The sequence below is a fragment of the Betta splendens genome, chromosome 10 (assembly GCF_900634795.4).
Source record: "Betta splendens chromosome 10, fBetSpl5.4, whole genome shotgun sequence".
In the NCBI taxonomy this organism is placed as follows: domain Eukaryota; kingdom Metazoa; phylum Chordata; class Actinopteri; order Anabantiformes; family Osphronemidae; genus Betta; species Betta splendens.
In genome coordinates this window covers 5,509,950-5,534,387 of record NC_040890.2, presented here as the reverse complement: position 1 = coordinate 5,534,387, position 24,438 = coordinate 5,509,950, and the positions used below count along the sequence as shown (strand labels likewise).

At 38.9% G+C, this 24,438-nt stretch overlaps 1 protein-coding gene across 6 annotated transcripts in view; it reads right to left on the bottom strand.

Annotated features, from left to right (window-relative positions):
- il1rapl2 (interleukin 1 receptor accessory protein-like 2) overlaps positions 1 to 24,438 on the bottom strand; it is a 260,188-nt gene that overhangs the window by 201,274 nt on the left and 34,476 nt on the right. For 3 of the 6 annotated variants that reach the window (XM_029165858.3, XM_041072692.2, XM_041072693.2), the window contains exons 1-2: positions 19,680 to 19,864; positions 17,816 to 17,918 (exon numbers count right to left, since the gene is read on the bottom strand). In XM_029165858.3, the coding sequence (XP_029021691.1) occupies positions 17,816 to 17,918; positions 19,680 to 19,742 (166 nt within the window). In that variant the 5' untranslated portion in view covers positions 19,743 to 19,864. Of the gene's footprint in view, positions 1 to 17,815; positions 17,919 to 19,679; positions 19,865 to 24,438 lie in introns of those variants that run through there. The other 3 variants (XM_041072694.2, XM_041072696.1, XM_029165859.3) reach the window with 2 other exon arrangements.

Sequence of the window (24,438 nt, the reverse complement as noted above, 5' to 3'; positions counted from 1 at the left end):
GTCAGGTTCTATTGTAAATGAATGAGGGGCTAAAAGAGAGTGGGAGAGCGAAGACAGAAAGACACAGGGGAGAGACACAACCACATCAGATACATATTAAAATGTGTCAAGAGATGATGCCAAATTAGTTACAAGTGTAACAAATTTACCAAAACAGACTAGAAGAAAGATAGACCTGTCATGATCATTCATTGATGAAGGTGCCAAAGGGAAGTGAATTATTTAGTTTAAAGATTGACACAAGATACTGTAAAACAGCCCGCCTTGATTCATCTAGTTCAAAGGTATGTCTATAACACTTACTTATTTAGACATACGTGTCAATTAGTAAGCTTTAATGGAGCTAGTGTGATATGATGGACACTGAGTCCTTTACTGACTATCCAAACAGAAGCAGGATTCAAACTGAAACATGTGACTAAACAAATGACATATGCCTAAACTATCCATCCATTTTCTAAACCGCTTATTCCCTAATAATATGGAACATAATAATAACAAATAATAATACCCCTAATTCGGGGCCCCTAATGCTGGAGCCTAACCCAGCTGACTATGGGCGAGAGGCAGGGTACACCCTGGATGGGTCGCCAGTCCATCGCAGGGCAGACACACAGACAGACAACCATTCACACACCCACTCACACCTACGGGCAACGGAGAGAGTCCAATCAACCACAATGCACATCTTTGGACTGTGGGAGAGACCAGGAGAGAACCCACGCAAAGAACGTGCAAACTCCACATGGAAAGGCACCAGGGCCGCCTCCAGGAATCGAACCCAGAACCTTCTTACTGTGAGGCGACAGTGCTACCCGCCGCACCACCGTGCCGCCCGCCTAAAGTATCCTTATACAAAAAACACTTGTATACTTTATGCAAGGTACCAAAACTGGAGCCCCCCACCAACAAACCTGTTCAATTACTAATATTTATAACAGATTACACATTTTAATAATAATATAATAAAGTATTGTCTTTACTCCTCCTGAAAAAGCTAAGCTTTCCATCACAATACAGCACTCTGCCCAGTACGTGCTGCATGCTAAACTGCTGGACAAGAGAAAAAACAAAAAAATAATGAGAATGAGTTACTTTGTATTTAATTTGTATTTAATCATCTCAACTGCATAACTTCTTTGGCCAAGAGGCAGCGTACACACTTGTTAGATCGCAGGGACACAAGAAAAACAAAGAACAAATATTCATACTTTTGGGATACATACTGTACAGCAGTAGAACATGCAAACTTCAAAGAAACCACACTACCATGCCAACAAAGGTAAATTTCACTAAACTGGGATTTTCAATTTAAAATAAATGGCTTTGCCAGAAATGCCAGGACATTTCTGCTCTATGTTTAGCAGTTTGTTTACATCAGCCATGAAGTAAGGCAGCGTAGACAGCATGACGGTCAGTGGCAACTGCATCATGACCCACCTGCCACCACACAGCCCTGCTTTGGTCTTAATTCAGGGGGTGTATCATTCAGTATAATTAGGATGCCAATGGAAAATCTCCCCCAGCGAATACACACATTCACGGTCACACATCCATGCATTCATGTAGAGACGCGCAGCCCTACATTATTCACTGGTAATTACAGTGTCAATACAGAGTGGCCTCACACCATCACTAGCTACAGTTTAAACACACACACGGACACACAATATCCTTTAATTGTCCTTTAATGCTTGAGCACTTCTTTTCTCTGTCTCTCTCACACATGCACACACAATCACACTTGTGCATCCGTCCATTCAGACTCCCTATGGAGTAAATCTGTACACTCTTACGGTCCCCCTACTGGATTTCTATCCACGCAAACACATGCCCACACTCACACAAGGTCATAGACATGATAGCGGGTGCAACTTGCTTAGAATGTTTCTTTTAACCACCCTCCCTCTGTTTTGTCCCCAGAGACCTGCACAGTAAAAGGTCACTGCATCTGTTGATTAACTTGAGTCGCTTTGTGCATTCCCCTCATTGTCTTACACTTTTCTTATCTGTATATCACTTGCCATTACTACATTTCCCCCCAGTCACTAGTGGACAGTTAATTAGCACGATTAGCTTTCTGTCTCTACCCTATTAATGCATCAACAAAACAATGGCACAATGGAATCGCTTCTGGATACAGAAGCACACAACTTATTATCTCCTACCATTAGTCTGATATGAATTACTTAACCACTTTTCTCACCTGAATAGGTTGTCATGTTTATAGATATGCATTACGAGTTATATTTAAGGCCTTACAGTGCAGAGGATTTCTGCAAAGAACTGTATTAATGGCTACAATTATATTTGCAGTGGTGTTTCATACCCAGTGGCACGCCTGGACTTTTCTTTAAGGGTGGCCAGCAGCAAGATTAGCCTATGAAAATCTTAGGGTGGCAGACCAAATCTGTCCTCATTGTTCTTTTCAGCTCACCCAAGGGCTGTGCACTGCAACCCCCTTTGGCTTTATTTCATTGAAAAGACAATGTGTATCTAACACATTTTACCAATTTTAAGAAACACGTACTATAAATAATTTGAGTGCATTATTCGTTTCAACACCTACAAACCCAGTATAAATTCAGGCATCTGCATAAAAATGGATGTTATGAATAGGTAATGATACCTATACACAACAGTGATTTTGCTTAGGACAGATTATAAATTCAATATTCATATAATTATATATTCCTATAATAATATATAACAGTATAAACAGTATGTTTACAGACAAAAACATTTGTATTTGATAGTGTTTGTCTGTGTTTGGATGCCAGTCAAATAGATAGAATGTAGGCCTCTATTCTGATTCAGATTTTTTTTAGCTCAAAGTCAACATACTGTGGTTACAGAGTCCTCAAAAAGTAAGTTAAGTAAAAACATTATGGCAAAGGGTGTGCAGATGATTAGAATTATGATTGTGTCTTTTAAATGATGAATCTTTTTCATTTCCTCCAGTGAGTTAGAGGTATGACCTGACAAGGCAGGTTCAGGAGTGTGAGGCACAAACTGGCAGCTTTGACACACTCTTGCTACAAGCCAACTGGAAAATGGGGTTTGATGTGCTCACCTCCCTGCCTCTTTTCTCTCAGTCCGCTTATCATCTCACCTAATTTTTCCCCCCTTTTCCTTTATCTGCCCTCCGTTGCTGTGCTTTTACTGACTTTTCTCCTCTTACCCCTCCTCTCTTCTCGATTATTTCATTTTAAATAACCTTCTTTCATTAACTTCCCTCAACATCTCTCCTGCAATTTCCCCCTGTGAATACAGGGGGAGAGCCCCCTCCCGCCATCTCCTGTCGTCCTGTGTCTGCTCTCCCCCTCCTCTGATCTGCTCTCCTGGCTCAGGCCCAGTTAAATTACCAGTTCTACAGAGCGATGGTGACAGAGTGCAGAACTTAATTACACACTGGCTGACAGCAAGGACTATATGTTAGATTTTCCCTTTCTCTCCCTCTGCTTTTCCTTCCCGCAATATTTTCTTTTCCTCGACTTTCTTTTTGTCTTTCTGTCTAATTAACAACTGGTTAAGGTACTGTGCTCCATGATGTTTCTATGTGCTTATTATACGCTTCTGGGTTTAAAGTAGGCTATATGACTGTACTGGGAAGGTTAAATGTATGCACAATGGTAACAGCACTAAAAGCAACCTGTAGACACTTAACAAGCTATGGATACTGTCTATTTTATGGCCATCACCAATTAGATTCATGTAAAATCATGGTTTTGCTTTTAAATACCTTATTTACACTATGCCTTTGATTTTTCTCTTCATGGTTACAACCTCTAAGCATGTCTAAATTAGAAATAAATAAACACTGAGTGATGGCTCTCAGCAGGCAAATTTGCATAACTTCTGGAACAAATCTGTCTGCCAGGCTTAATCAAGTTCAGTGCTGACAACATTAAGATCAACAGGTCTAATGGCAGCTGGGTGCAGGTGGCACTTTGGAAAGCAGAGATTTTACCAGCAGTGGGATTTTTAGTAGTTTAGGAATCCTATATTATAAATGATTTTAGTTGTTTTTATTGTACATGGTCTTAGTCGTTTTTTTTATTTTATATGATAGTAGTCAGCACTAGTAGTAGTTGTTTTAAGAGTATACAGTTATAGCAGTCCAAAATTACTCTCTTACTCTCTGTTTCGCTGGAAAAAGCTTGTTTATCAGAGGTACAACTTTATAATGTTTGTAACGTTTGTCTGCAACACGTCACATTACTTACAGAGGCAGCCGGTAAAAGTGTCTACCCCCACCGTGTTTGGGTTTCAAATCTGCCGCGTCAGTGCCGGGTTTGTACTGCGGGAGGAGTGTGTTACGTCCTTCTGGCCTGTAGGTGGCGATTGACTCCCACTTTTGGTCCTAAAACATCGTAGTTGCTTACGTCATATAGCCTCTTGTAGAACACCTAATGATCAGGTCTTGGGTGGCCTAGTGGTTAACGTGCATGGCCACAGCGTTTTTTTATTGTCCGGGGTTCGAGTCTGAGTGGAAGCAGTTTTTTTATTTTAATTATTGGAAAAACAGCGTCTCATCATCATCATGTGATCACGAGATGACAACGTTGTATTACTTAGTGCATGGATCGCCAAGACCATGAACCGCTGGTCGCGTTATAGTATGAAGTTATGAACGTAAGTAAATTATGGCAAATTATGGCAGTTTAAAACCGAAAATAAGAAGCTGAACGGTGCGCCCTCCCGCGTGCAGCGTTCGATTTGTGGCAGACAAGCTACTGTAACCCTGATTTCTCGCTGTTGGTACGGGCAATTTTCTTTACGTGGAATGCTTCTTTAATGCACCACACGGCAAGACAGTACGGCACATGTACACTTTTTTCTTTACGCCGCTCTTATCCAACGCACGTCATCTTTTTCCTGTCCCCCGTCAACAAGGACAGGTAGGAACTAATGTTGATGACAAATAAAATCACAGTAGCTGAAATGTCACGTTTCCCAAACATAAAATAATAAAAAAAAGGAATACTAACTAAGGTTACACTACTACAATTTAAAAAAGTGAATAAGGATGATCTAGACCAGAGGTCTGCCACCGGTAACACCCACGTTTTAAATGAAAAAAACAAACACTGGGAGCCGCGGAGGGCGGCAATATTATATTATTTGAGAACATTCAACATTTGTTTTTTAATCCAAAGAAGACATAAAAGTCGGGGCTCAGAGATCTAACCGATGATAAAACATTGTCAAGGCATCGACAAGGACAGGTAACTCGCTTTTCCCTGCTTCAAACAGCTGCTGTGACTGAGAGCAACCCGTGCGGCATCACCGGTCAATCTGGAAACGTATTCATTGGTTCGGACGTTGTTCTGCCCGCTTTCATGTAGACACAAAACTCGTCAAAGCAAAAGAGCTCAGTGCAGCATTTACAAATCACATGTGAACGTTTTATTTTTTTTGTAAATAAAAATAATGTTTGCCCTGTTCAAACCTGCATGGGGAATAAAAAAGATTCTGATTCTGAAAGCGGCTGAACAACTTCGTAGGAACACATTTCATATGGTACAGGAGAAAGGGAGACTAACAACCCAACGCAGCCGAGGCTGTAGCAGCAGAGAAACGCAGATCTTTGTGCTGCGTGTTGATGCGTGTTTCCCATCCCCCAGTGTCACCGCTCTGGGACGTGGATGGCCACGCCCACTTTCATTCACCAGACGGACATGAAAGAGGGAATAACGAAATAAACAGCTAGTTAACTTCGTAGGAACATGGCTGTAGCTCTGCAATGACTAAATGTGGTACAGGTGAAAGGAGTAATAACGAAATAAACAGCTGGTTAACTTCGTAGGAACACCTTGTAGTAGGAACTGGTATATTTAGAAAACCCAGTAGTCCTAGTGTTAAGGTGTGTGAACTGGGGAGGAGACGGCAGCAGCGACTGAAGAGCGACTGAATAGAGTTGATGTCTTCCCCGCTGACAGGCGCATTCATTTGATAATGCACGTACCTTGGCTGACAGTTCAGTTGAAAACCACACTGAATCTTTACAAACCGTCCCTGAATAACATCTATGAACTGCAGTTTCTTCCTTGATTATCCATGATTATTATGAAAGAAGCGCAAATCTTCGTCAGTCCAAATTGTGCAATTAATACTGTGTTTACAATAAAGGTAATAAATAATAATAATAGTATTTTCATTTTAAAATGCACTGCATATTTTAGACGAATGTCGAAGTGCTACAAATAACTTAGATCAAAAAGCTACGATAAATACATGTGTTTATTTTTGCAGAGTAAACGTATGTAGAACAAACTACTTGCTGCATTAATGAGTCTGAGACCTGCAGCTGATCACGCCGCCCGATGCTGCCCTGTCTCACACGGAGCTTTGTCCCGGAGCTGAGGTATTTCTCACCTGCTGATGGAGTGGTAGCAACACATTAGCATGTCTATGCGGCTCTACGAAGGAGGGGGGAGGGGTGTGTAGATTTCCTTTGCGACTGTGAGCAAACATGAGACAAGCAAAAAGGTTGGTCGAACTCAGATTCAAGTCATCTGAGTACGAAACACATCACATATCATTCGATCTCGTGTTTCATTGAGCGGCAGTCGGGAGCTCTCTGCTAAGACTGCTGCCCCGCGACCCGTCCACGGATGAGCTTCGATTAAAAATTAAAAGCAGATGTTTTTTGTTTTTCGTTTTTCTCTAAACGAAAAAACAGCTTTAAATTCAAGTCCGTGTGTTTTTGTTAAAAATATTTTTGTTCGGTTTATTGGTTTGTAATGCGGTGCTTTTATTCAGGATAGATGGACGGATGTGAAATCAAAGTTTTGAAACATACACGGGCCGAATAAGTCACATCAGCCACTCATTCAGTTACAATGACAGGCACAGTCAAAACAAATTCTCGCTACATTTAGTGCGCCACTCCACCGTTCCTCTCGTAGCCCGCATTTGCACATCCATACATTTGTGTATTGGTCACTCTCTGTCTGGACACATGACTCCGAAACACGTCACGTGTTTGTGTAAGAGATTGATGTCTCCACCAAATTATAAGCAGAGGTAACGAGAGAACGACTTTTTGTGTTTTCCGTTTGTCTCTAAACAATAAAAACATATTACCTCCAATTCCGTGTCTTTTTGTAAAAAACAAATATTTTTGCCTGTTTTATTGGTTTGTAAGGCGGTGCTTTGAATAAAATCCGTTTGCAGCTCAACGAAAGAGAAACAAAAACGCAGGTGAAAGTGGCTGGATGGACGGATGGGAAATGAAAATGTTGAAACGTACACGGGTCAAATAAGTGATCTCAGCCACTCAGTTACAATGACACGCACAGTCAAAACAAGTCAAACTGCAGTTCTGCAGACACAGAGTAAACACGTAGGAACAAACATGTTGCTGTAATGCGTCGCTGTAGATCTGCTGATTTCTGGCGTCCTGTCAAAATTACGATCGACAACTGCTGTAAAACAAATTCCTATGATTATTACGGTTATTTACGTAAAATCTACGACTATTGGAAAACATTCATTAACAAGTTGTGGAAGTTTAAAACCTAAATAAGCGGCTGTAGTCGCAGATGGACTGCGCTCTACGTCTTTACTTGCGCATTCAAATTATATTAAATAAACCGCGACGCATAATCATGGTATTATGTGAAGTCAATGTGTTGTATCAGATGTTAGAGCGGTAATGTGTACATATTTTTAAGAGACGCCTTCTATTTAAAGACACGAAAAAGCTGAGGAGAATGAAAACAAGAACGTGTTGCTGCTGTGGCGCTGCCTGTTTTAAACCACACAGAACAATTATAACTTCGCAGTGAACAGAAAACAGCTAAGCCATCAACAAGTTGTTGCCCTTCACACTCCCCATGTTTGAGCACACAACAGATACTTAATAGTAAAATAGGTCTGGTGTAATATATGTGTGTTACAGGTAGAAATGAACAGTCGGACCTCAGTTACGCTGTAGTGCTTTGGAGGCTTCTAATCAACGCTGCGCCACCTGGTGGTTAAAACGAGACTAGCGTCCTGATTTTTTTCAGCCTGCTGCAGGATTAAAAATCTTTAGTCAGCGACGCACTCGCTGCACCGTGGCGACGCGGCGGTACTGCAGTAAAAACCCTAGTCACTTTGAACCGCTGCCACTGTACACGGACCAGCACCATCAACTCATTTCATTGTTTTAAAGCAGCGTGGGGGAGCATCTGATGGCTCCCTCCACGTTTACATATTCATATGTCAAATACTTATTTCTCACCTTGGCTGCACTAGCCAAAGTAGGTGACTGTTGAGAAGTGTTGAGAGCTTTACAGATGCCTTCCCGATTCACATTTGCAGGATTGTGATTGTGTGATTAATCTGGGGCAGCTGAAGCCTTACCATCACTTTGTTCTTTGCTCAACGTGCACCTATTTTGGAGATGAAGCTGTTTCAAATTTCAATTAGTAGTCTATGCTCACGGGTGATGGTGGTGACATCTTTATTAGTACTCAAACTATTAGAACTAAATACTGGAATTGTGTCCTAAGACAATGTCAATATCATTAAACAAGATAATGTATCCAGTTGGGGCTTATATTCGATAACTAAAACAACCAATGCGGCTCAGCAACAGGTGCATACAGCACGCAGCAGGTCAACCTTCAGCTGACCATAAAACATGTAAACTGTTCTCATTGTGTGGTAGGAAGATTTGTCAAGAAAAGCACTGATGTGGGATTGACACAGACCAGCCCTCAGAGTGGTTATACTGTATTCCTAACTGAAATTGGATGGATGGAAGTCAAATCACCATTTATTTTAACCTCAAAAGGCAAATTCTGGGAAAGGATATGTTTTTAGTGTTAAGTCCACATTTACTGTAGGATATCTTATAGGGCTGCAAATGCTATTAACAAAAGTCAATGCCTGCATGACACAGTTGATAGAGCGGTCATACATAAATAACATATCCAAAGTGGTACAATAAGTGTAATTGCCCAACTCTACCTTTTCCCATAAGGCAAAAAAAAGTATAGAATTATGCAACTGGCTTCAAATATTGGTCTTGTTAAAGTACCAAATCTGAAAAGGCAGACTACCAAAACGTTCCTCCTTCTTTTTTGAAGGAAGACTAATACAGTGATGCTCATATAGTACATGTCTGTACAATTGTTGGTGCCCCCTGTTAAAGGAAAAACCCACAATAGTCATGAAAATAACTTGAAATTTTTAATTTAATGTTAATAATTAGTGCTGGGCATGTTAATCGCATTAAGATCGACTATGCGCGTTGACGCAATTTATTTTCATTATTAATATTTGGAATGTCCATTGCTCATGAATACTCTGAATACTCATACAGACAAACAAAAGGGTAACAGGAAGAGCGGGCTGTTGATCAATACTGGCCTGATATACGCTTCTTAAGCAATCAGATTGATTCTGTAGTATTACTTAAATGCAATACACACTACATAGTATTAACTCTTGCTAAACACAGCATCACAAAACACAAAACACACCTGTGACTAAATCCATTCTTACCCATCCATAATAGATATTGGAGGATTTCTACTTGTGTGTAAATACTAGTATATTTAATAGCAAGCATCTTTTCTGTATGCTGCTCATTCTTGGTACATATTTGTATTTCAGATGCCGTGTGTACATATCTTTGTACTGTGTACTGTATATCTTTGTTATTTGCATAGGACAGGTGTTCCAACATTATTTTATTTTAAGGAAAAAAAAATTTATCAGTTTATTTATTACTACTGTCACTGCAAATGTCATACATATATGACCATATAATTAGTCCAGTTATGAGGTTGAAAGTTAAAAAAAAGGCAGTGTGAGGAGAGACCATACATTATAGAATAATCAACATCATGACAAATGTTCATGCATGTGTACCCTTATCTGCTAGCATGAAACTGTGGGGTGCACTTGTGCATTTTGTTGCATGTGTTAACAGGTAATTTATAGAAGGCTGCATATAGGCTCTTTCACCTGGGCTCCGTGTCCAAATTCATTACTGTCACACAGTCCAAACATACACACTTCAGCAGACCTGGAAATAAAAATGTCTCTTCTCACATCTACCTTTTTTATGTACAAAGTAAAGTAAGATGCTATACTGGAACATGTCATGCAGACAGTAGCTATTAAGAAAGCATATATACAACATATACACCTGTAAAACAGTCAGATGGGGTAACTGGGGTTAGTAGGTCACATTGCCTTCTATTACTATGTACATTACCAGTGCATTATTGGCAAATAAAAACTCTTAATGTGGGTGAGGTATAGTGGGACAAGTGAAAGAGGCTTCTAAAAATGAAGCAGATCTAGTTCCATCAAACTTAAACAAAAAAAATTGAAAATATTTTCAAAAATCCATTTATTACTTTATACCAACTTGTGTTGTTGTTAAAATGCGTTAGTGTTTGAACACCTATGTTTGCTTATGCTTGCTTTCGTGCACCTGTCATATTGATATTCGGCTGTGTGGGTTAGTGTGTGCAAGTGTGCATGGAGAATGGAACCCATAGACGTACAGAGTCGACCCAATGTCAGTCTTTATCAATATTTGACTGCAGAACCAGAGAATAGATGAATCTTTAATATGACCTTGGAGCACTACAAAGACATGAAGGCATGAGGGACACAGCAGAGAAAGAGAGAGATATGGAGAGTGACAGAAAGAGACTGAGTGGGACAGAGTGTAAAAAACAAGGAGTGAACATGTGAGCTAGAAAGAAAGCAGAGATGAGCTGTACAGTGGATTAAAAAGTAGAAGAAGTACAGCAACTAAATAAAATTTGTCTGAACTAAACTGTGTCTGAATAATCAGTAGCTTTCAAGGTCAAAAAATAAGCACAAAAACTAATTTTGGTAGAGAGTGAAGCAATCAAGGGACAAATGCCATCACATTAGCTTGTGGCTACAATATTAGTAAGTGGGGTATATTTTTGAGGCTCATTAGTCCCTCAGTGAGTTGAAAGTGCAATCTATGCTTTTTGACCCCGACATTGTCACAGTTCAGCTGTTTGCAAAACACACCGTCAGATCTCTTGAAACAGCAAAGTGAACATAAAACCGTTACATCACTCACCTGCACCTATGCCATGCCAAGCGAAACAAAACTGTCTCTCACCTGCTGCTGTAGTACAAGAAAGGCTTATAAATGTTGAATATCTCTCACCCCTGCTCTGTTTCTCTTGTTCTATGTCACTGACTACATTTGCCACTATAGTGAATAAGTCATTTGCCTTTCTGCCCTCAGCACTTCAAACGACAAAGAAATTCACCTCGTTACACGGCACATCGTGCTAGATCTCTACTACAGGTGCAGTTTTAGACATGTTATTGATTTTGTTTAATTACTTGGCATCATGTTAATGGACATATTACTTGGCATTATGTTAATGAACATTTTTCTATGTTCTTTGTGCAGCAAAGTCACTCACTGCCAAGCGTGAAAACTAAGTGTGTCATCATTTTACTGTGGAAAATGTGTTTGCCTCAGAAGTTTAAAACCTGACCAGCTTCAGATTTTTTTCCTTAAGGCAAAAAAGCTGCAATGTAGAGTGCACCCTTTGCTTATGAGTATTATCTCATTTTATGTAATAAAACAAGAACAAGTGTGTTGTGTGGAATGTCAGTATCTAATGCACACATATGTGCTGTTTAATTCGAATAATATATGACAATATGTCTTATCAAATAGGACAGTTATCTTATCAATTATAAACAATGTATAATCGTGTACACACAGAGCTTTATCGTGCTTTTATGCTTTATTTTTTTGTCCCTCTCAGTCATCCCCCTTACTTGCTTTATGAGCTTAGCAGGGATCTAGATAAGAGTCAGCATTTCACAAAGTGATGAAGCCGTTAATCTGGATTTGACTAAGACAACAAAGAGAGAAGACGAAAGATGATGAAAGGATGGTGAAAAAAGGGGACGTCACATTCCAAATGATTTAAATTGAATATCCTGGTCATGGGAGACTCATAATTAAGTGTTTATTGATGTGTGCGAAAGTGTGCATGCACAAAAAATGCAGCGCTGGGGTATGCACAATGCACAATCTGTATGACTTCAAGGCATTATTTTCAGCACTGTCGCCTTTTGTAGTCACTCTTCAGATCATTTGCAGATTCACCAAAATGAACTAATCTCAAACATCTTAGAGTGAAAATGTATTTAGTTCAAAACTATTAGAAATGTGGTTCATTCTTCAAGGATAAAAGATGAACTTACTACAAAGTAAATAAAAACCAGAGTAAATGATAATCAATGCAGATGTTATCAAGCTAGCACTAAAAGCTTTGAGCAATGTGGAAATGGCAGCTTCTTATTGCATCATTATCCTCTACTGTGAGGAGACATGTTGCACATTGTGAAAACACTGAAGGAGGCTGTTCTTTAGGAGCGCACTCCTTACCACTGCAGGATAGCGCCATAGAGTATGTACAGCACTGAGAGTTCTGGAGATGTTACTTATCAACAGTATCAACAGTACATCTTTTGGAAAATTCAGTCATAACTTAAGATCTGTAGACGTTTAAAAACTGTTTCGTAAATGTAAAGGAAAATTTTAAATAGATCTATACTATAGTGCAAAAATATGTTAATGTCACGTTCAAAAAGCTTTGTGAGTATTATTATTCTACATCTTTGTAAATCTATGGATTGTCATACAATTGTCCAGGACAGAAAATGTCTTCAAAAAAAATTATGAATGTATTTCATATATAACTCAGACATTGTGAACACACACCAGTAATGAAAGTTTGTTTTAAAGTATTTGCAGCACAAGACTTTCTGTAGCCTTTCAAATAAATAAGACTAGACTGAACTTACAGTACAGTAAAATCAAAAGAGACTGAGAAAGCCAAAATAAAAAAGGCTGAAATATTTTAGCCAAATGATATATTTAACGTGCAATGCAGCAAGAAGTCAGATGCACAGTCTGTACCATGGAATAATCAGCACACTGGGGATGTAGAAGAACACAATACGGAAAACAATTTGCATATTTACTCCATGAGATGTTCTATTCTTTGACATTCCATTTTGGCTGAAGTTTGTAAATTAAAAATTGTAATGTTCCTTCTTCATGACGCATTATTATTTTATTTTTCATTTATTTTGTATTTTTGTCTCACTCTAATCATTCTGATCCCTACTATTGTCTGCCTTTGCTATTGTCACTTTTTGCTGCAGTGGGTACATTAAACCACAGTGGGGAGAACGACAAGGAAATGGGAGTTCCTATCCATATGGTATCCAGTTACACACACACATACATATACACACACACACACAAGGACAGACAGCAGTGAGAAAAAGGAAAGATGTAACAATCTATCTTTGGCTGACTATAGTGGCTGCCCACATAAATATCCACTTGGCTCTGCTTTGATCATATAATTGCTCTGTGAAGACCTATCCCACACACACACACACACACACACACACACACACACACACACACACACACACACACACACACACACACACACACACACACCTAAAGAGTATACACTAAAGCACACTTCGGAAGTTCTCACATGAATACTTGAGTTTGCAGAACCCACAGGATCAAAAGTCAATCACACACACTACTGATCAATGTGTCTTTAAGCCGGGCATTCACCCTCACAATTATGCCTCTGAACACAACTGAGTATCTGCACACACTTATAGCAAATAAGAAACAAAACCTCTCACAAGCCCACCCACACAATCAGCATGGTGACAAAAACACACACACACCTAGGGAAACACAAAAAAGGGATGAGTGTAGCAAACGTAATAAGAAAGAAACTGAGCAAGGTCAAACCCAAAACTGATTTACTGAAATCTTAGTGACCATATTTCCTATTTTCTTTATGGGTACTCTTGTCTTCTGTGTTGGTGTTTCATAACTTAGTTTGTGGATTCAAGACATCCCTCCTTATTTCCTTCTTGTTACTGTTGCTGGTACTGTGTCTGCATGTTACTAGGTTTGTTCGTTTGAAGAATGACTGTTCTTTCTTGCTGTTATCTACAGTAAGTAAAGTTTTGTCTCCTCTGTCCTTGTGCTTATCTGTTATCTTGTCCTGTTGCATATCAGTTTGATTATAAGATTTGTTTATTTTAGGTTAACGTTACTTGCTTAGTCTGTCCATTTGTCTCTGAGTTCATTTTTGTACTTTCTGTTTCCTCAATGGTTCTTTGTTATATTTCTTTCCCTGCAATGCAGTGGTTTTCAGTCTCTCTTGGGTTACATTGTTTCGTTGGTCTTTTGTGTTATTTAGATACTCCAATGTAGAAGTCTGCGTTTGTTAGTCTGGCCTAGCCCTACTATACAGTATGTTGAGTGTGCCTATTGGGCTTTAAGTAAGGTATTTAGTTTGTTCATTGGACTAATAGTCAATTTGGTAGCTTGTATGATGTCGGCCTTAGTAGCTGCTCCTAGTGTGCCTAGAGTGTGTTAGAATTTGTAACAATATTCTATAAATCTGCGTTGCGGTATCCTTACACAGTTTACACAGTGCACACATTTAGGTTCATTTCGTTTGAATAAATCAAAATAATTATTCTTATTAGGTTTGGCCACCGAATACACCGGGGGAGAAGTGCATGTGTACTGCTTGACAGATATTTTGCCAGATACAGAGCTGCTGTCTTGTAAATGACTCTAACCTGACTCTGAGTCAAGGAAAAGAGTGCCCAGGTTTTCCATAGAAGTTACATACATAACAGGTCTTAGTTTCACCAGTATTCTATATTATTATCATCATCATTAATGAAACAGTCTAGTATTTTTAAATCTTTCTAGGCAAGACAAAAAAAATCAATGCGGGTCTTAAACACATGTATACCTGTGATGTATTTGACAAGTGAGTATTTGACTAGTAAGTGACTACAGTCGTCAATAGTTCATAGGACTGAACCATCATCTACACAAGTACAATAAGGTGTACTGTAGATTCAATGGCAATGTCCGGCCAAGATGACAAGGTGCATCTCTGGTGAAATCAATGTGAGATGTAGTTATCAGTTTAAAAAGTGGGCTAATGAGTGACCTTACCCAGAAAATGGCATCCATGAATAAATGTGTGATGCTGTGGGGTAGTTATGGCACGAAAAGGAAAAGGTCCATTTTCTAAATGACTAAAGAGATTCTGCACCAAAGCATATAGACTTCTAAAATAATTGGATTCTTGCTTACACCAAAACGGTAAAGGTCTTTTATTGTCTTTTATTGTTTCATGCAGCAATTCTTAGCCTAATCATGTTTTCTTTGTAACAGCAATTATAGTAACATCTAGGCTGACAAACCTAAAAAGTTTGTATACAAACTCAAAAGGTCATAATTCCTAATTTGAAGTCAAATTGCTGATTTACCTCATTATTTGGAGATATTTACCATTGTGTGCCAGCTACGGTAAATATAAATAGGTTAGTGGGTCTAAGTGTTTGTCAAATATTATAACCTGTGCATATACAATAATTTGGTTATTCCCATGCTGTGGTGGTCCTCAAGGATATGGGTCAAATGCTAGGTAAATTTCCCACACTGCTGGGATACAGTTTCAATTATTATTATTATTATTATTATTATTATTATTATTATTATTGCCGATCTGTGTGGAGTTTGCATATTCTTCCCGTGTTCACATGGGTTCTCTCTAGGTTCTTGGGCTTCCTCCCACAGTCCGAAAAACATGCATTAGGTTGATTGGTCGCTCTAAAATTGCCCGTGGGTGTGAGTGTGTCTATGTGTGTGTGTGAATGGTTGTCTGTCTATGTGTTGCCCGGTGATGGACTGGCGACCCGTCCAGGGTGTACCCCGCCTCTCACCCATAGCCAGCTGGGATTTAGCTTAGTCCCACGTACAAGACTAAGTGGTAGAAGATGGATGGATAAACATACATATTGCACTCTATCAATTTGCTAGAGAGCAAATAACTAAAGAAGAATGCCTTTATTAGTCCCAAAAGACCTTTATTCACTTGAATAGATGTCCTTATGTCCTTATGAATACTGTTGCGCATAGAAACATTATCAGTTTTGTTTGGCTTCAGAGCTACATTTATACTGTGCTCACATCTTGTGCACTTTATACTCAAAAGGATAAGGGATTCAATGTTTCTGTGAACTGTTTAATGGTAATTGTAATTAGCACAGCTTTGCTTAGGCCCAAAAAAAGGGGTTGGGGATTTATATGTTAAGCAAACTCTGGTCAGTGCATTCATCTTAGATTACAGAACAGTCTGTGCAGCCCATTTAGAACACAGTGACTGTTGTTTTGATAAAACACCAACACCCTAGTTATCAAGTCAAATTCTGCTTGTGGACAATAAAGAAATTACTACTTTGGTTTTACAGTTGGTTTCTTCTAACTGTACTAACGCTACTCTTCAGGAGAAGCTTTAGAATTTTTATACAGATGTTTAGATTAAACTACCAAATTAGAGTAAGTGTATGACTGTAAATTACAATTATTTTTGTTTGGGGAAATATTGAATGGAAACTACATTATCAAGTAAATAAGCACATTTTTAACAATGCAGCAGCTGTCAGTGGATCTGATGTTATTACAAGGTTGCCAGATATACAGTAAGTAAGTGTTTATGGACAGTAGTCCTCTATTGATAAGATACTCTATTGATAAGAAAATGTCTTTGACCTAAATTTTTTAGGATCTTAAACTAAACTGAAATGCTGTAGTGCTTAAAAGTAGCTTGAAGAGGTACTGTAATGTAATTATTAGACATGTAAAAACAATCTTTAAAAAGTATTTTTATGACTGCCCTCAAATTAGCTCAATTAAGCCACAAGGACGCACACTCTCCCATATAAGCAAGCAAAATTTGGAGACAGAATTACATTACAGACAAATCAATTCTAACTGCATTGTTATAATCCTGTTACCAGAGTTTGCTAAAACTCACCAAGTAATTTTCTGTTTTTATCACTTTTAGCACTTGGAAGCACTGCAAAAAAAAACTCATTACCGATGCAGTTACAATATAGCGTAACTCACAGTTAAAGAGGCTCTACTCAAAATAGCACTCTGTATTAAATATAATCATTTTCCAAACAAAACTTAATATGCAGAAAAAGGAGGCAATATGCAAATGAGCTTTTTTATAGGACACTATATCTTTTAACTCCACATATTTCACATAAACACATATATGTTGTAGTGATTGTACTTTTTCTTATGCTGAGATGCACCATCTGCCAACACCAAGTCAAATTCGTCGTTATCTGATTCTGATTCTAAAGTGAAGCATTTTTAGAACCATATATCGCATCATACAAAAGCTCAAATAAACCCACCACCTGAAAAAAGCAGAAATAAAAAGAGTGCATTCGCCATCATGGCTGCTGATACACAAATGACCACAACAATGACAACAGAAGACAAAATGGGCTGAATCACAGAAAATAAGAGGCAAGAAAAATAAGGAGAGAGACAGGTATCTAAGACCTGAGATTGAGTTTGGAGAGCATTGTTATCGGAGAAAAGCAGAGGTGGAGATTGTGAAAAATAAATCACTAGAGCAAAGCGCAGACACATAGCCACTGCATCAACTTAAGAGACATCAGTACAAGTATGAAGGGAATTGTTGGGAAAGAAGAAAAACTGTGAGCAAAAAAAAGTTTTATGTAAAAGGGCAAGTTATCCAGGAGGGCAAAGAATGTTTGCAGAAAAGCAAAAACAAAGAAAATGTCAAGACATGACAAAACAGACAAAGGAAGGGAGGTTTCAAGATAAGAGAGGCTCATTTTCAGGAAAATTACATGGGTTCAAGTGCACCTGGAGACAACAAACAAATAGCAAAGCTGCTCGTCCTACCTGAGTTCCTCTTGGATATGTACTTGACATCGTCACAGGCTCCTGAGGCGAGGAGGAGGAGTAGGAGGGATAACGTCTTCATCTCTCTATTGTCCACGGGCGCCTTAAGAAAACAAGTGTAATTGTGTTTAAACCAACAACGTATCAGTCAGTATATAAAAACAAGATATTCAGTAGGTACAGTAATGCCTGACGAAGCCTGTTGAAATCAAATTGGTCTTCATCAAGATCACAGTTTCAAACAAACCTACACTTACACCTACACAAAACCTCAGTTCAATTAGCCAGGTGAACACTGGTCAGCATGGCCACTCTGCCTGCTCTGCAGCTACACAGCCCACTGCCCAGCAAGCTGTGATTTACTGTGTTTTAACACCTGTCCATCAAGACTACGGTAGTAATAAATTATTACAAGTAAAGAGAATGTGAAAAACACCGAATCAATGAGGAGTTGAAACCTTGATACATTCAACTGATCTTAATCCATGTTTGCAAGAATGCACAAAACTGCCTGCTTTAAAGGCTGTCAGACTGTACCGTTACACCAGTAGATGATATTTTTATTTTAGTGCTGTTTTTTATATTCAACATTCTTGCACATGGGAGTTCGATTTCGGTGTGAATGTGACAGCTTTAAACTACGAATGAAAACAAAGAAAGTAGGGTAACCTCAAATCACGTTTTGTGTGGGCTAGTAGGCTGTAAAAAGTGAAAATAAAAGCTTTATTAGAAGTACAGCAACAGCAGTGGCAGCAAAATATATTAATATTGATCTGAACCACTGGTTTGGTGAGGTTTTGAAAAACGGCTATTTTTTTTAACTGATTAAAATCAAAATACTGAACTAAATTAGATTTGACCAAAGGCCATGAATATAAAGACTGCTGGAGCTTTGGGGATATACACAGACTTTGAGCAAACCATGTGAAATCACATTTAGAGAGCAAAATCAGATTTTTGCATGCTTTCTGTGTACAAAACTGTATGTGCACACAAATACAAACAGAAAACCAGGGATAGATCGAAGAAGATTAGTCATGCCTGCAGTCATTTGATTGTATTTTCATAAATATGACAATAAAAAGGGAACTCAGACTCCAGTTTGAGACCTGATTGAAATTGCATTTCATTCACATGAACAGTGGGGATGGCGGATGATAGGAGCTGGGACGTGTTGATATGTGAGTTTCAGTTATTTGCCTTTCAAGATGAGTAATGATGACGGATGGGCATCTAAAACTGGGAACAAATCAACGTGGAGAACAAAGCCAAATAAAAGATAAACAAATAAGATGGATGAACAATGTGCACGCTGTCGCCACAACCAGTTAGGAATTACTGATGTCCACTGGTGTTGCCAGACTCAATTGTCACTAGCTGTGGCTGAAAGAACAGTATGTTTAAACATTTTATCAGATGAATAAAAGCTTTTATTTTTCTCATTAAATTGTAAAATACAGTATAGTATATATAAATAGGCAGATTCTCTCAGAATGACTCAAAGCATCACCAGTGCAGAGGACACAGACTAATCATCTCAGTCAGTCAGTCTACACAGACCTACGTCACAGACCACCAACACAAAAAAGTTACAATAAGTAAAATAAGAAGGAGAAAATACATAAAATGCCAATAAACCCTACACAATACAAACAATAAAACAAAGACTGCACTAAGTGGTCAGGCAAATGTGTCAATTTAAATTCTTTAACAACTGCCAGACTTACAGACAAACCGTTTGCTGACTCAGACGCCGACAAAAGGTCGGTTGCTTCGCGGGCTAGAAGCTTTCACATGCTAGGTTAGCTAAAGTTTAAAAGGTGTGCTAGGCGGCTGCGGCGCACGTAACAGTGTGGAAACGTACCTGTAAAGGCCACGTCGCTCTATTTACTGTATGTTGGCCCTTCACAGCGGACTGTCTGCTCATTTGTAGTAATTCATGTAACGCTATTTTTACGCTATATTACGCTGTCGTCTGGTCCACTGCTGGAGTTTAGCTGTCAATCACAGTGAACACGCAGCACCCGCCCCTCAAGGCTTACAAATACTTTCTCTCCTCTAATGAAGATGCATATAAACTTTTATATATATATAAACTCAAAACCCACAAGTTTTAAATCTCTGCTATTAGATTTGATGGCATCAAAAAACTGTTAAATCAGTTGGTATGTTTCCACCATGCCATTAAAACATTTTTTTCAATTAATATTTATAAATATTTATAAGTCAGAACGCAAGATGCTAATACAATTAAGTAATATGAAGTCAAAAACTGCATAAATACTGTATGGACAGAAAATAAAATGCATTAATAAACACTACTAGTTGAGCAAAAATATCATGAGCACTTTTTAATCATTCAAAATGTATGGATTACAAAGTACTATTATTACAAACATTTAATAGTAGAAGAGCAACAAAAACCTAAACATATTAGGAGCGTTTCAGATCCACGTGGGACCAACAGTGCAGCTGCACAGCCTCCCTTTGTTTTGTTTTGCTGCATCTTGGCCTCCCAGGCTGCAGACAGCCCCCAGTCCTCTGAGGAGGGACATGGCTCATGTCAGGCTATGTTATACTATCGCAGAAAAAGCTAAATTAGGCTGTTGTCTTCAGGTGGCGATAGAAAGGTGGGCACTGTCTGTCAAGCAGGAATGTTTATCACTGTGTGAGACATTGTGAGTCAGTTGTGGCTGTGGAGAAATGTTTTTGGAGGAGTGAAGGCATGAACAGGCAGCAAGCCAAAGATATTTCAGCAATAAGGTCAGATGTTATGTCTAGTTGTTTCTAAACGTTCCTGGAAACAACTGATGTGGCAAATTATCTTGTATAAATTTGCTCCAGAACAGAGTAATAGTAAATCATTTAATATTTAAAGGTCTCATATTTTATGTCTTTTTATCACTAAAAAGTCTGTCCCTGAGCTAACAGGTTTTGAGCTACAGTAGAGCTTTGGCCTTCATGTACAATGACCAGTACTTACAGTATGTAGGGTCATGGCAAAAAATAACAAGGAGGGTTATAGCGTCTGCCTGTTGACCCCAAAACCCCCAAATGCTACATTAAAGTACAGTAAAGTATGTAAATGTAAAATGTTTATTTTTGCATAATGTGGTCGCTTGAAATACTCTTTTTAGGAGAACAGGATATTTGAAATTTCAGAAGAATCTTTTGTGACTCTAGCATTTTACAGTATGTTGCCAAAAGCTTCTTTAAGAAAGAAGTAATGAAATGTGAAATTAAAAAGTAGGGCATAGGATGTATTAAACAAAAGCCACGGACAAAAGAGCTGAAGACTATTACCACACATGCTCACACAGGCCCTGTAGCATTAGAGGAAAACAGGGTAGGAGGCTTTTTTCATCCACTTTTTGAACCTTTTAGTCTAAAACACAAATATGCCTCAGGCAACTGTTGAAGCCTGTGTCTGTGTGTGTGTTTGTATGGGTGTTCTAGTGATATATGCAATAACGGTTTGTATTAAAAGCTGGGATTTTGAGACATGATATAAAACTCTAACTTCTATAAAAAGGCTTGCTACTTGGTTTACAGCATTCCACGCTATTGCGTTTCTGTACTGACATGTCTCTTTGAGTACATTGTGTGTTGCTTGGATGGTTTTGCACAAATGTTTTCACCTGTGGTTCGCAACGTCAGACGTGTTTTCTGTGTTGTGAGAACATTTTGCTTCACCAGCAAACATGGCTTGCTAAATGATGGAGATTATGAACAATAAAGCCTGTGAAGCTGGTGTTGTGTGTTCTCAGATTAGTGTTGTGTTTTCTGCCAAAATGTCCAGTTAATGACTGGCAGAGCAGGCAGAACAGCAGGTAAAAGCAACTAGAGATCTCCAGACAAACTCCAGTCAAACTCCAACATTAGCAGGTCAGCTCTCAAACTTGTCTATGTTTACATTACACATGTAATATTATATTACAGTATATAAGATACCCAAGATAGGTGTAAGTGATGAGCCTAACTGCCAGACAGACAGACAGACAGAAACCAGGAAACAGGAAAAAAACAATTAAAAGAAAATGCAAGCGCATCCATCAGGACAGGGACTGAACTGTCATAGACTGTGTAATGTGTGTGAGTAACAGAGGAAAACCAGAAAAAGGGACATCAAAGGGGGCATTGTTACGTGTTGAAATAAAGAATAAGGGTTCATAAACCAGCCAGAGACTAGACTTCACATTTTGTAGTTGCTGCTACAGTTTAAGCACGGCGAAGCTTCACCAAGTTATGTTGCATTACGCAATGCTGCACTCGAAGTGTTTTCACAAAGTAAATTTATAGGCACTTAAAAAAGGCCACCTTAGTCACAAAGACTAAGACTGCAGGAACAGGACATAGTTTGGTAACTCACCATCTCACCAGCTTGAAATTACTACAAGTTCTTTTATTGCTCACACGCACACTTTTCCCTTCCCTCCCACACACATTTAAGCTATTTTTTCACAGAGGCTTGCTCTTGGGCTACTGTCTTCTTCTGACACTCTTATTCTCACATAGGCCCCCTCATCACCAAGCACTGAGCTCTCTTTATCTTGTCTGCTCTGGTGCTCCCTCTGCATTGCTTCACATCCATCACACGCACATGCACACAAACATGCACGCACACACACACACACACACACACACACACACACACACACACACACACACACACACACACACACACACACACACACACACACACACAGGGTCAGCCTCCGTCTCTTCTCAGTGTCCAAACATGTGCACTGACACACTCACTAAGACAGCAGCAGCAGCCACAGCAGCTTGTTTGATGTTTGATCCTCTGAATCTGAGCATGAAAACAAAGGCTCTTGCCGATGTTCATACAGTGGCAACTGTGTGTGTGTGTGTGTGTGTGCGTGCGTGCGTGCGTGTGTGCGTGCGTGCGTGCGTATTATTACCTCATACGTACACAACAGGAGTAAGAAAGAGAGCAGGACTGAACATTTACTATCTTGTGTCTGTCTTCTATCACAAAACCAGAGCTCAAGGTGGTCTCCGCTGGGTTAATATATGTAACACACAATGTGTCACACATTACATGTTCTGGAAAGGATTGGGCTATGCTGAAAAATGTTCTGTGTGTGCGTCACTGGGTCTTTATCTTTATTTTGTGTCTGTTTAGAGTGTGTTGTTTTGCAGTATCAAGTGGAGCAGAATCATAAAAATATATTTTTAGTTTTACAGTAGCATACAGTATACTGTAGTTTCCCAACAACTGTCTGTTTTTATTTTTGATGAAAGGTCAAAAGTTCAAGTGATGATTATAAACAAGGTGGTGATTTGTATAACTGGATTAATTCTGAGTCAATCATTTAGGCTGACATGGATGAACACACACACACACACACACACACACACACACACACACACACACACACACACACACACACACACACACACACACACACACACACACACTGAAATGCACACTCAAAGATAGGAAACTATTCTTATCCTAAACAGACCACTGTTAAGCCATTAGGCCACTTCAGCCACACATCCAATATTAAAGACAGCCTGCAGCTCTATTCTGTCATACTGTCTCCCACTCTGCAGAGTCACACTGTTTAGGTTGGAATGACAGTATGTGTCTACATGGAAACCAATGCCACCGTGTCTTCATTAGGAAAAAGTTGATAACAGTCCTTTTAATTGCTGCAGCAGAAGTTACAGTATGGCTGGATGATATGTATCAATATGTACTATACTTTTGATATTCAGCCTAGATTGATGAGCCATTACTATTATTACTATTTATCATTGCTTCTACACGAGTCTCAAAATACAATAACAATAGTATAATAGTAATAGTAAGTAATAGTAATAGTAATAGTAATAGTAAGTAATAGTAATAGTAATAGTAATAGTAATAGTAATAGTAATAGTAATAGTAATAGTAAGTAATAGTAATAGTCAAACACATTGTTCATTGCTTGAATAATCGTACAAAATTCAACAGAGCATATTCCCTGGAGGGATTAGGTTTAGTTTTTGGCAGGGATTCCCAACGCTGGTCCTCAAGGACCTGGTTGATTTCCAACTACTGGAAGTAACCACTTTACTGTTTCTCCCCTACACAGGAAACCCCTGCTGTGGTTTACCAGAATTAAAACAGCCAACTTTTGACTTCAGCTCTAAAGTTCTACCGTAGGCACCCATTCCTGCTAAAATGTCCTTGAACAGCATAACATTGGATTTTCTGCAATTTTGTGTTTAGAATTTCATTTTTTATTTGAGACTATTGGCAGCTGCTGCAGCCCAACTGCCCATTCTGTAAACAGCAACATGCAGTACAGTAAACTGTGCTCTGTGAGTGGCCTGGGTAGCTCCTGGGTGGAACGATTGGAACGCATAAGGTTTCTGGTTTGAACCCTGCCTCTGGTACCAGGTGTATCCCCAGGCGCTGTCATGGAATGTGTCAAAGGCAGAGATAAGTTTCTGGGGATCAATAAAGTTGCTGAAAGTGAACAAATACTTATACAAATTACTAGAATTGTACAACATCCAGTGTCTGACTGCTGTTTCTTCCAACTCTAGATTATTCAAACTGCAACATTTTCAGAAAGTATCCAAGTTTCTTCACTTCTGTAGATAACAGA